The sequence below is a fragment of the Benincasa hispida genome, chromosome 12 (assembly GCF_027475165.1).
Source record: "Benincasa hispida cultivar pf3 chromosome 12, pf3_genome.v1.1, whole genome shotgun sequence".
NCBI classification, from domain to species: domain Eukaryota; kingdom Viridiplantae; phylum Streptophyta; class Magnoliopsida; order Cucurbitales; family Cucurbitaceae; genus Benincasa; species Benincasa hispida.
The window spans coordinates 4656907-4670307 of record NC_143489.1 but is presented as its reverse complement, the minus strand read 5'-3'; the positions used below and the strand labels follow the sequence as shown (position 1 = coordinate 4670307).

General features: G+C 31.4%; 1 protein-coding gene across 1 annotated transcript; it reads right to left on the bottom strand.

Annotated features, from left to right (window-relative positions):
- Positions 1 to 10590: 10590 nt before the first annotated feature.
- Positions 10591 to 11195, bottom strand: LOC150031708 (uncharacterized). Its single transcript, XM_090307726.1, has one exon. It carries the CDS (start codon positions 11101 to 11103, stop codon positions 10828 to 10830), a length of 276 nt encoding a protein of 91 aa, XP_090163852.1. The 5' UTR covers positions 11104 to 11195; the 3' UTR covers positions 10591 to 10827.
- Between the last annotated feature and the right edge of the window lie 2206 nt (positions 11196 to 13401).

Here is a 13401-nt window from a genome sequence, read left to right as displayed (position 1 = left end):
ATTTGTTTGGAAGTTTGGAAGTTTGTAAGTTTTATTATTTAGGTTTATGTATTTTGTCCAATGTATTCAATTGTATTAAGTATTAGTTGCACTTGGGTTGATAAGTTGTTTATGGTTTGTAGATTACTACTGAACCATATCTTTTAGCCATTGTTGCTAATGTTATAAAGCTTTAGTACTCTTACTCTTATTACTGTTGAATGTTGGAGCTATGTCTTTTATTATTGTGAGCTTTAAAAATATAGTACAGATCTCTAAGAACTTGAACGTTGGAGTCATATCTTTTACTGTTTCTTTGAATATCTAAAGTTTTGGATTAGATTTAGTGTTGGATTCCTATGACTTTCCTGCAGTTATGGTAGACATAACTAGTTGTTTATGATTTTCATTGAGTAGTTTATGGTAGTAGAACTTCTTAGACATCCTTTGGCTTTAGAATAGACTTTAAAGAAATTTAACTGAAGTTCATATTTTTCTGTTTTGCTTACTGTGTTGGTGTATTTTTGTTTGGAGTTTTGGTTACTTTCTGTAATATTGTTGGTATATTTTGTGCTCTTTTATTTTATTTTTGTATGAAGTTTTGTTTTCATTATCTTGTTGAGTTTTTTTCTTTTTATAATTTTAGTTTTTAAGTTTTTTTTTTATGTTTATGCATTATTTGTCTATATGAATCCAATTGCTATCTAGATTAATCTAAATTTTTCCCTCCTTAATGTTGTATGAAATTTTGGAATCCTTACACATCAACATTCCTAATATTCAAATATGAAATTTCTCTCAGTCGATGCATTTAGATTAAGTCTAGGCATCATATAAATCTAGCATCTAAATGCATTGAAGGTGAATATTTAGTATGTTGACTAGAATCCTTAATGTTGTATCTAGATTTTTCTTTCTTTTACTAGCAATGGGTCCAAAGATTAAAAAGAAACCATCAGGAATGGTTGAACTACTACTTGGATATTCTCTCATTGTTTACTATCTAATGTGATGAAATTTGATCTGATACAAAAACTCAAGTGAATTTGAATTTGAAACCCTTTTAGTATGGGAACCCTAATTCCCAATCACTAAAACCCTCAAATCAATTTGCTTTCAACCCTAAGGATTGAGTTAGACATATTAAGATCAAAGCTCTTGAAACAAAGAACAAGTTCCTTGACTCAAGGTTCGAACAAATGCATCTCATGGTAATTGGTGAAATCTTTGTTTAACCTGGTTGTCCCAATGTCTTCAAGAAGTGTTCATGACATGCTTTACTATTTAAAAAAATATTGAAACATTCCTTTAGATGATTTCTTGATTCTTGCCTCTGTTATGATGTATCATTTTATATTGTTACTCGAAAGTTGGTATAAGGAATTCATTTTTAATCTTTTCATAAATGGTTTCTGTGTAGGGAAAAAAGGAATGTTTTGCTTCATGCCTCTTTATTTTTTATGACTTAATTCGAGCATACGTTACTCTTGAACTTGCCTGGATCAACAACATGTTGAGGTTAATGCCCTAAAGTCTCATGTTTTATAGTTTGTAAACAGTATGTACGAACACTTGTGTTGTTAATATATGATATTTACTTCACATCTTGTATTTTTGCTCAGTTAATTGTTTTATTTGCTTTACCACAAACCAATAAACATAAATCCCTGATTATCTGTATGTGACTCAAACATGTATGTGGTGACATACAAATGGATCATGTCTTGAGTGATAACCAAAATAGTCTGTAGTATATGGATATAGGAGGGAAACCTTATCCTGGTAACACTACGAATGCGGCCCGCTTTGTAGAATGATCACAAGTGTTGTGACTTATCATAGATGGTCTGATCCTGATCATTCTTGTTGGGGACATGTGAGCGGGGGCGTCCTATACAAAGAGTTTGTATAAGATCTGACCACGAAGAGTTAACGTCTCATTACATAACACCGTTCATGATAGAGACTTCACTTCACTAGGATGACCATAGGTAACATGACCTCAATCCTAAGTAAGTTGGGAACTTCTGTCATTGAGGACGGTTGTGAACTCCTGTCATTGAGGGCGGTCCTTTGATTTATATGGGTGCGAGTGGCCAAGTTGTCGATTCAAACCTACCATTTTGAGGATTCGTCTGATTTGGGAGCTGGGAACTCAGCTACACAAGATGGAATTCACTCCTTCCCCGAGGCGGGGTAAGTAGATAGATGGCTCTCTTAAGGGCTGATTCCGGGGGCTTGAATGATGTGGCGCCACACACCTTCTCTTGGCCTAAGAGGTGTTCACACATAGTTGGACTATGTTGTATTGTTTATTAGAGGAAACAGTGGTACTTAAGGAGTGAGATGTAACTACAGGGGAAAAACGGTAAATTGGCCCAGCTGTACTTACGAGCATCTGTGAAGGGTCATCGTACTCATGATTGGTTATATCCAATGGACACAGAAATATATATGTAGTAAGAAGAGTTCAGTTGTTGGTCTTTAGTGGAATCACTGACAGTTAACGGATGGTGGATCTCGTGGCTAAAGAGTTTAGTCAGCTATTCACGTATCGTTGGAGCTTCGAGCCACAGGTCCATTAGGTCTCCTGGGTAGCTTGGATAAAGTCGAGAACCAGTATTTGGATTAATTTGAAATGTTCAAATTGACAAGAGGAAGTTCGATTATATATGATATTATTGGACTGGTTATTGGATTGGTTAACATATATGATATAATTGGCTAAATGTATGAGATACATTAATATGGAGGAAATTAGATATAAATATGATTTATATCAAGTAGAGGAGAAAATTCTATAGTAGATATGTGATATCAAACTATTAAATATAAATATAATATGATTATATTAATTAATTAATTATATGATAATTAATCCCTTTTTCCACGTTGAGACGTGGGTAGTGGACAGCGTTGGTTATGGTAACCGATGGGTTAAAAATGAAAAGAGTTTTCATTTTGAATCGTGCATTCAATATTTATTCTACCGCCCAAAAGATTTCGAGAGACGATCGCCCGAGAGCCTATACGATAGTTGCTTCTTCATCTAAACGATCATATACCTCACGATTTATCTAAACGATCGTATACGTTTTTTTTAAACTATTGTTCAGCATTTCATACACGATCGTGTAGCTTCTCTATGTGATAAGCACTTCTGCTATACAATAGCACTATTTTCTCTCCCACTTGCTTATCGCCTATACGACTCGTTTGTTCTCCATCTTCTACCAAATTCACCAAAGCCCACCCTTTGGGTTTTCACTCCGAGAATACCCGGGGCTCATTAGTGGTGATCTCGTCCCCATTGCGGCATTCGTGTTCGCGTTAATCGTGTTGTTGCAGTTGACATTCCCGCTGGCCATTGGTAAATCTCTTGGAGGGTTTCCACTGCGTTTGAGTTCCGGAGTGTGAAGATAGTCTTTTTTCTGGTATGGAACTCTATCCCTCATGATTTTGTTTGTTCTTAACATGTCGATAATTAGATTTATTTGCATAACTGTATGTGATGAATGTATATTATTATATTTTGGTCACGGTGAGATCGGAGCGATTCGAACGCGCTCATAGAACTCTCGGTATTAGATCCTTCACAACATGATCGACTTTGCTTTACCAAACCTATTGCAAGTGCCTTTTCATCAACTTGGTATGAGTGATTTCCTTCTTGGCATTTACACCTGCATGTGATCTGTTTTCATCTTAATCTTGTTTAATTAGTTTGATTGGTCTGGTTGCCTAAGAAATCTAAAATGGAAAAATAATTCCTCTACTAAATTTACTGTTTAAAATCTTTGTTAGTTTAAGCTTGTTAGTTTTAGTATGGTACATCCTGAGGTAATTTGGTGCTTTTTTTTTCTCGCTTGGTTAATTTTTGCTCCTAGTTTGAATTTCATAATGCTCTTTTGTGGGTAGTTGAATTCTTATTAGAACTCCTTTGCCCATTTTTCTCTGCTTGCAGGAAGTCCTGCTTTGGATTTGGATCAAATCTGTGGTGGTTGGTAGAGATAACATAACGAAAAAGCAATTGAAAGTCTATGTTTTGAAAACACTATATAATGGCAACAAGTGTGTGTGTGTGCACTTTTTTTTTTATTGATTTGCACGTGTCTAAGCAACAAATATATATACACTCCAATGATAAAACAATGGCAGACATTTAATATCGGACAATTACTGACAAAAAGTAGATGAAAATCCAACATTGAAGATAATGTTCAATGTCGGTTGAAAATTGGCATTGAAAATAGTATTCAATGTCGATTGGAAACTGACATTAAAGATAACTGGTATTGAAATCTGGGTAATCTATAATGTTGGTTTAAAGCTGACATTAAAGACAACCGACATTATTAAAGACCTTTTATAACACGATCTTTGATGTTGATTTTCAACCGACATTGTACCCCTATATTGTCAGTTTTAAGTCGATATTAAAACTCAGTTTTGTAGTAGTTGACTCCCTTTCAATCGTAATCTTTCTACCTTTTAGCAAATAACATCTCACTTGTTATACGTAGGCTCCCTCTAAGTTTGAGAATCCCTTCTCAAGTAATGATGTCTTAGGCTCTCCCTAAGATGAAGACAACGTTCACATGAAGTAAGCTTCAACAACGATCTTAAACAAAACCTCGAGATCTAACAATGATTCTAAATCACAATCATAGAAATTGACATACACCGTATAGTAACCGCAAGATGAAAAGCTAATCCCAACAAAAATATACAAAACAACAACCCTAGCAAGACGATATCTTATGTTTAAATAGACACAACGAAAATAGGAAAATATCCCTATTCAAAATTTACAAAGCATAAATAAGGAAAGAATCCAGAAAGATAAATCTGCAGAATTTTCAAGATAAAGAAAATGTAAGGTCTACAAAATCAGCATTGTGATAGACATTCAGTGAGACAGTTTTTATCACATCACCGAAACAACCTAAAAAACAAACTCAAGCAACTTTAAATAAATATAGTCAATTTTAAATCTCTAAGAATGTTCATACATGATCAAAATAGAGAAATAATATTTATTTGTAATATTTTTTAAAAGAAAAATTAGATGATCACTATTGAAAAATTATGATACATCCAAGATTTCACTTTAGATTTCCAATTAAATTAACTTTACCTATATAGTATACAGTTTAAATAGAGTTTTTTTATATGTAAATGAAAATGTAGATATTGTTGATTGGATAGATTTATTTTAATTATAAAATAAAAATAAAGAAAATTGATATAAACACACATTTGAGAATGAAGATGATGAAATTTCATAATATTTATAAAATACATGAGTTTTTTATGTTGTTAATTGATTTTGAGATGAAACTCTATATATATTTAATATGTAAATTAAGATCTAACCCAAGATTGATCAATTCAAAAGAAGATATGGGTATGGTAGATTCTTGATTACCATAAAATAGACTTAGTACCTAATAATTAGATAATAAATTAAATTTAAACGACAAGTCGTCAAAGAGAAAACTCATGTCGTTTGTTCTAACAAGGCTGCATAAAATTTAATGTCATGTCAATGCATACAATGTCAATGCATAGGGATGCCGTGGGTGAAATGAAACATGTATTTTTCAAATTAAATGCAAAACCTACTCAAATACGACTTTGTGTTTCTCATTAAATAACTTTTGTCTAAAACACGTAATTTCCTTTTTCCCGTTAAAGCAAGTATAGTTTGGTTGACATATGGATGTGTAAGTGACTAAAAAATTTGTGGTTCGAATCCTTCTATTTTTATTATATTAAAAAAGGTTATTCTGAGTACGATCAAATCATCGACCTTTGAGATATTAATTGGTGTTTTATTTAAAATTATGCTCAGATTGGAAAAATAAAAAATTTATTTTCAAACATGAACTATGATGTGTATAAATTTTAAGAATATTATTAGAATTACAGTTTCTAATCTATATTAAAAGTTACATATATTTTAAAGTTCATGTTGATGTCGATATTTTTATATTTAAAATGAATACTAATTTTTAATAGAAAAATTATATATATGTGTGTATTAACAAATGAAAGTTGATAGGACCAAAATAATATATCAACAACCTACTAGGATCACCTTTAAGACAATCAACCAAACAATAGTACTCCAAAACACCACAAATTAATCACCAAATAATCACCAAGCAATCAACTAATAGTGGACAACTATAAACCATAAAATTTTGGAAGAGTAATTGTCACATTCCCTCCCAGATTACTCTCTTAACCTGTAAAGGGATGTGAAGATAGCAGTTGACAACTCTCTTATGATAACTACTGTCCAACCTGTATTAATGAGCTTGTATCCTTAGCACCTGTTGACATGATAGCAGTTAAGAATCTTATAGTAATTATATACATCATCTCATCTTTCACTTAACTACACAGGTACTACCATACAGAAAATTCACATCCTTTATATTACAATCATCCAGTTAACAAATATTTACACGTAAAACCTTTAACTCCAAAACTCTACCCATAAATCCCAAGACATGAACAGAAAAAATTAGGGTTTAAAACATGACAAGTGGACCACCTAAACTTCAAGTTACTAGGAAATTCTGATAGTGACTGACTGGCAGATCTATACAACTTTGGGACGTTGACCGCTACCTGGAAAGAGAAAATATTTAAAATGATGAGCTTAAAATGTCCAGTGAGTAACTATTTAAAATAAAACATGCTTCAACATAAACAACATAGATGTGGTTCTTCATAAAACATTACATAATCTTTTTCAGGGTTGGGAGATAAAATCGAGAACATAAAATCATATCATGTGTGAAAACCCTGAAGTAAGCTCATTATTATCCTGTAAAATACCTCTACTCCTCTGCTTGGACGTATGGGAGAGCTCTTTTTCTCAATCCTTAATAACTTTAGTTGAGAGAGAGCCCTTTTGCTCAATCTCGTCAACGTCGATAATACAGGTCATACATGCACGTAGAGCTGGATTGGGTCCTAGCCACCTTACCATATCTTCAGTGTCAAGGATCCCTAGTATAACTGAAATTTGGGTAACGTACCATGCCTTCAATACCAACATTGTAGTAGGGTTTATACAAGGCATTAAAACATTTATTACAAATGTAGTAACAGAATGCTCATATGAATTAAACATACTTCATAAATCTCATACCATCACATAGTGCCTTGTAAATATCAAGTATAATCCATAGGCAATAACTTGTTGAAATCACATACTAAATTCACGTATGAAATCTCATTTAATTAGAAACATGGGTCATGCGTTCAACAGACAAGTAACGCATGCATTGTAGAAATCATGGTTATAAAACTGCATGTTAAATTAATTATACATTGAAAATCATACGAAAAAACTGATTATTAGAAAACATTTATTAAAACTTGTCACTCACTGTCTTAAGCTACTTATCCAAGGATCTGTAAGCCTCTCCTATTTGTGTCTGTCCTTAAATAAGGAAAGGTCCCTTAGTCTGTATAATTAGCTCCCTTTTGAGCTTAATGCATAAACTTAAATTCACTACATACTAGTAATTCATCGCATCATGACTAAGTTCATCGCATCCTAACCATCTCATCGCATCGCATTGCTACACTTAGTCATTTTCCCTTATATTTTGGCTGAAGAATGGCAATCCTTTCTCGTGGTGTTCAGGTAGGCACTAGAACACATTTCTTAGCCTATATGATGAGCATCCACTATGTGATGTACGCAATGCGCCTCGGCTATGAATATTATGTTAATGCTCACATGCATTAATGCATATCATTGGTTGGTCAGCTGCTTGCTTATTCTTCAGACGCAATTGCTTACTTATTCATCGATAATATCATTTCATATTTCAATCTTCTAGATTCCATAACTCTAATTCCAACCTTTATCTAACTAGATTTTCTTTATTGAATTTATCCATAAACATCTTAACTCTCTTACATTAGAATTTGAGAATTAAATTCCTCTGAATAGGTTGGAAATCCCCTTAATCTCTTCGAGCTTGCTGAGAACTTCGTCAATTCCTTTCAAGCTTTCAGATGGCAATAACACTTCCTCTTAAGTATAGGAAAATTTTTGGCAAACAGTTCTTTTCTTCACAAGGCCTATTTATACTTAGGCTTGCATGTAGACTTGTCTTAATTAAACGCCACTGGCATGTTAATCCTTAATTCAATGTTTCAAAGGTTGCCATGTAGCCCATTTATTAACTGATTAAGTTGAACTTTTCAGCTCAATTTCATCACTTTGGGCTTGCGATCACTTAAGCTTTTTCTTGGTCATCGCATACTTCTACTCATCGCCGCACACTCTGAGCGACACCTTCAACATATTGGTCCACAAATGCCTCGTTTGCCAACTTAGTCATCACCACTTGCATATGAGGTTGGTCGCATAGCGTGTCATAGCTCCAGCGCATAAAATTCTTTACTTTTCTCTAAGTGTTAACTTCTCCCTACTTCATCCGAGAGTTTGACATTCCACACTTAACATATTTTTCTATCCTCTAAGTACCCAAGAGTATGGCTTCCTAATACTTAGAATATTTTCCCAGATTCAATCATATATACACATACATTGAGCTTCCCACACACTTCAAATAATACAAACATCATAAGTACATACTTACAAAAGTTTAATTACATAATTAAGAGGACTTAAACATAATTAGCTAGTAAAACAAGTTTATGGGTTTATAGCAGTAGCAAATAACACACACGAATTATACTTTAAAACCCCTTCAATGTGAAGAGTAAAAACCACAGGACTTGTGAGGAGTAAAAACCACAGGACTTGTGAGGAGTCTATCCTTGTCAACTTCTCTTATTATGATAAAGTTGGGAGAAAAATAACCCAAATCAATCATATAAAGATTCACAACCCACCAATACTTTCATACATAAGAGATCAACTTTTGGGAGATAAAGAATGAAAAATATCACTCAGTTTTATAGATTCTACTCAGCAACTACTACGAATAAACTAGAGTTCAAAATGAGACTCTATGTGTCCCCAACAGGTTGACCAAATCCAACGGTTGAAACTTCGACAATCGACAATTTTTTGGAAACTATCTCTGAAAACCCGAATTGCACAGCCTCTATTTTTCTCTGTCTTTTGTATTTTTTTTCACTTTCCTTCTTTTTAAGTCATACCAATATCACATAAAAGAAAACTTAATGTTTTCAAGATGGACCAACCCAAAATTAGCTCCAATTGGGCCAAACATATAACCTAATATTTTGGGCTCACAAAATAACAAAACCTTAGTCATACAACAAGTGTGGCTGAACACCCACAACAAGAATAAGAATAAAAGACGGTAATTTAAAATGGTCATACTATCGCTATTACCTCTTCCATGGATAACAATTACTAACTTTGGATGGTAGTTAAATTTAGAATATATGTAATTTATTCACACGTTAATACATTTAAGTTTATAAAAATAAAAAAAAAATAAAAAATAAAAAATAAAAAATAAATCTTTGATTTTTAAGTAAATTAACCTTCAAAATTTGATAATACATGCCGTTAGATGTTAAGTTTGACATGAAAATACTGATGTAAACAAATACTTTTAAAAATAATCATGGAGATCAAGAAGAAACTCAATTAAGATAAATTATTTGAATTACACAGTTCATAGTAACTTAGTAAGTTACATGAACTTTTTTTAATCAACGGTAGAATGATATTTTCTCAACATTTTCTACTTATTTTCGACATTTTTCTGATACCTTGCTAAGTTTTTTACAATATTTTCAATTTTGTGTTTGTTTTCAATCTGCCAATTTAATCGAAATGTACGAATGAAGATATTGATATATTTTTCTTTTTATTATACTTTTCAACATACAGCATAAAATATTATAAATTTATTTCTTGAATTTGTAACACAAGTTTAGTATTAGAAATTGTTACATTTTAACTGGATACATAATTTAGTTTCAAATTAGCTATATTTTTAAATATTTCTTTGTTTTATTTTTTTTAACAATGTTATAGAGTAGGAGAACTAAATCTCTAACTTTATTACCGATAGGACACTTTTTATACCACTTAAATTATGCTATTTTGATCATTTATGTCGATATTGATGTGTTCATGAAATACTTATTAAAAAATATAAATTATTTTAAAGATATATCAATATAGTGTATGGTACATTTTTTGAAAGATATATGATATCTATCAAAAAATTTAAAATTTTTCCATTCAGACCCGTCGACCGTCGTTCTATAATACAAATATTAAATTATTATTAATAATATTGCAACGGTTAGAGGTATATTAAGGAATTTGATCCTTTTATAAATAAATATTAACAATCCAATCGTTAACTTAGAATAAATCAACACAATTCTTTTTTTTTTTAATTCAACAATACACGTCACATGGGATAAGAGATTCAAATATGTGATCTTTTTTCGAGGACACATATAGTTAACTTATATGTTAATTTGATTACACAATCTAATGAAGAAAGGGAACTCAACATCCCTTATGAAACCAATGAAGAAATAATTAAAGATGATATTTTTTAAAAAAAAAAAATTAAGATTTAGAATTATAATTACTGAAATTTAAAAAAGTGACAAAGTGAGTAAAGGATAATAAAATAAGATTAATTAGAACATTATCAAGTATAATAACACAAACTTAAATAAAACATCCTAGTTTTAGTAACTAAAAGCTAGAAAAGCTAAAAAGTTACCATTCTTAACTTCACATATGAACACACACACACACAAAAACATATTAACACACTGCGATTACCTTAAAGTAATTAACCACAAACTTAATAGTTTAGGGTTTAAAGTTTTTGACATAATGATTCTGATTCAGTACATTTCACAAGGCCAAAGGAAAGCTCCCATGGCGAACTTTCGCTTCTGGGCGACGTCTCCGGCGACCGGTAGACCATATTCTTTAAGAAGGCAGTCCAGCTTCCATTCCGGCATGCCTTCATAGTCACTCCTCTTGTACCTTGGGTAGTGAAGAGGCATTTGAAATTGATCGAACGGTTTGCTCAATCGCTGATGCTGATGCTGATGCTGCTGCTCCGACCCGATCACCGAGCACCGAGCAGCATCGATGCAGCCCATTATTTTGCTCATCTTCTCTGGTTTTCGGGTCTCTTTCACTCTTAGTTTTCTTGTAAATGCAAATGGTGGTGGAAAGGTTGGCCTTTTATAGGGAACTTCATGAGGAAGGATTAGGAAAATTAATTGAGCTTAATATATAGTAGGTGGTGGGAGTTAGAGTGCATTTATCTATATTATAGGTTGAAAGCGAAATATACTTTAGTTAAATTACTTTCTTTTATAATGCATACAAGAAAGAACACAAATCTTAAAAAAAAAATCTATAGTCTAAAGCTGGATAGTGATAATTTTTTTAGGATGATAAGTGGAGTATAATGATTTGAACTTTTAAACTTAGAGAAGAAGTATATGTCAATTACCCTCCATATATTTTTAAGAAAATTTCATTTATGATCATTCACATTACCAAAGAAGAATATATAGGTTAAAATATGGTTTTCTTTGAGTTGTTTTGTTCTATTTTGAACCTTGTATTTTTAAATGTCCAATTTTAATCGTTATATAATTAGTTTATTATTATCTTTCTCTAGAAAAGATTAATTTATAACCTAATAATTACTTATATTTAAGGGAGGAAATAGCTAAATTGAATGAATGATTGAGTGAATGGGGCATTGTTATTTCATTATCAAAAGAATTGAATGCAAATTTTGTAAGCATGGATCACTAAAATAAATGAAGGATGGAAAGATTGAATGGTTGATATTGAGTGACTGATTATTGGTGCAAAACTAAAAGATTTGAGGCCTCAAATTTTGAAGTGTACCTTTTCCATTCACCACCCAAACTTGAACTAATTAATAATTTGCCTAGTTGCTTCCTTCATCAGTTGGGCAATTTAATTCTTCAGTTTAATGGAAAGAGAGAGAGTATGGCTGAGTAGATTGGAGAGAAGGGACTAGAAGTATGTTGAGATGTAAATAGAAGATTTGTCTATCTACTTGGCAACCTTTCGTTGTAGCAATATATTTGAGAGTGATTTTAAAATGATTAGAATCATTTTAAGACATACATTAATTCATATTAATTTTTCGCAAACTCAATCCCATATCCTAGTGATCATCTTATTATTATTGGAGTTGAAGGAGAATTTGGTGCAAATAGGTTTTGTTTTTACCAAAAATCAATGGACCGAGTAAAAATCTTGTCCAAAAATTGAAATTTTTTCATTAATGAAACGAGAAAGCAACATAATCATAGAACATAAGAAATAAGGATGGTGAGCCTACGACAAGTCTACTATAATAATTTTCTTTAGTAAATTTATTTAAAACAAAAACAAAAAGTACATATTAACAACGCATCACTTTGGATGTGTATGGAAAACTATTATAATGGATTTAAAATACAAACTTAATCAATAATGTAAATTGATACATTTATTCAAGTTAGGTTCAATTTGATAAAACTGAAAATATAAAGGTAATGTATGAAATTAAAAGTTTAAAATTGAATTTGATGTAAGTTTAAAAGTACTAATTTTAAATCTCATTCAAACTCAATTTAACTTCCCCCAAGGGAGGGAGGTTTAAATATGAAACCTTGTCCTTCATATTTAAATATCAATTTTTTTAAGGAAAAAATATTAGCTTACTAACATATGAAAACTTTGATATTATGATATTCTAGACGTCTCTAAATTAGCTCCACTTGTGGGATAAGCACTAAATGTGTTAAAAAAAAAACAAAATTTTTTCCTATTAAGGTTATAGGGGATCCACCATTGTTGTTCATAATAACACTATTTAAAAATAGTGTGGGTCAAGTTTATAGAATAAAATAATATTTTACTTATCAATATATGTTAAAATGGAAGATATTGTACTGATATATTTTAGTATTATAATTTTTTTCATAAATAGAGATTACTATTAATCTTCATAAAAATGACCATTTCAAGAAAAAAGTATTTAGATACTTTTTACGTTGTACTCATCTTTATGTAACTCACTCAATTATCAAATCACATTTTGTTTTATGACGAACCTCTTTTTTCTTCTTTTTAAAAATATTTTTAAATCCATTTTAATTGTACAACAAGAATGCAATACATAAAAATGAGTGCAACTAATGATAAACTCTATTATAGCTAGAAAAGAAGAAAAAAAAATTGACCCATTCCTTTACTAATATGGAGTTGAGCTCAGCTCAACTATCTACCAATAAAATATTGGGCTTAAGGCTCAATGTTCTTATTGGGCTACAAGGACTCTGTATTTGGGTCCCAAAAAAGGATCACTTATTTAGGGTACAAATTGAAATAATGATGTGAAAAGAAGTTAATACACTCTTCCATTAAATATGTAAATA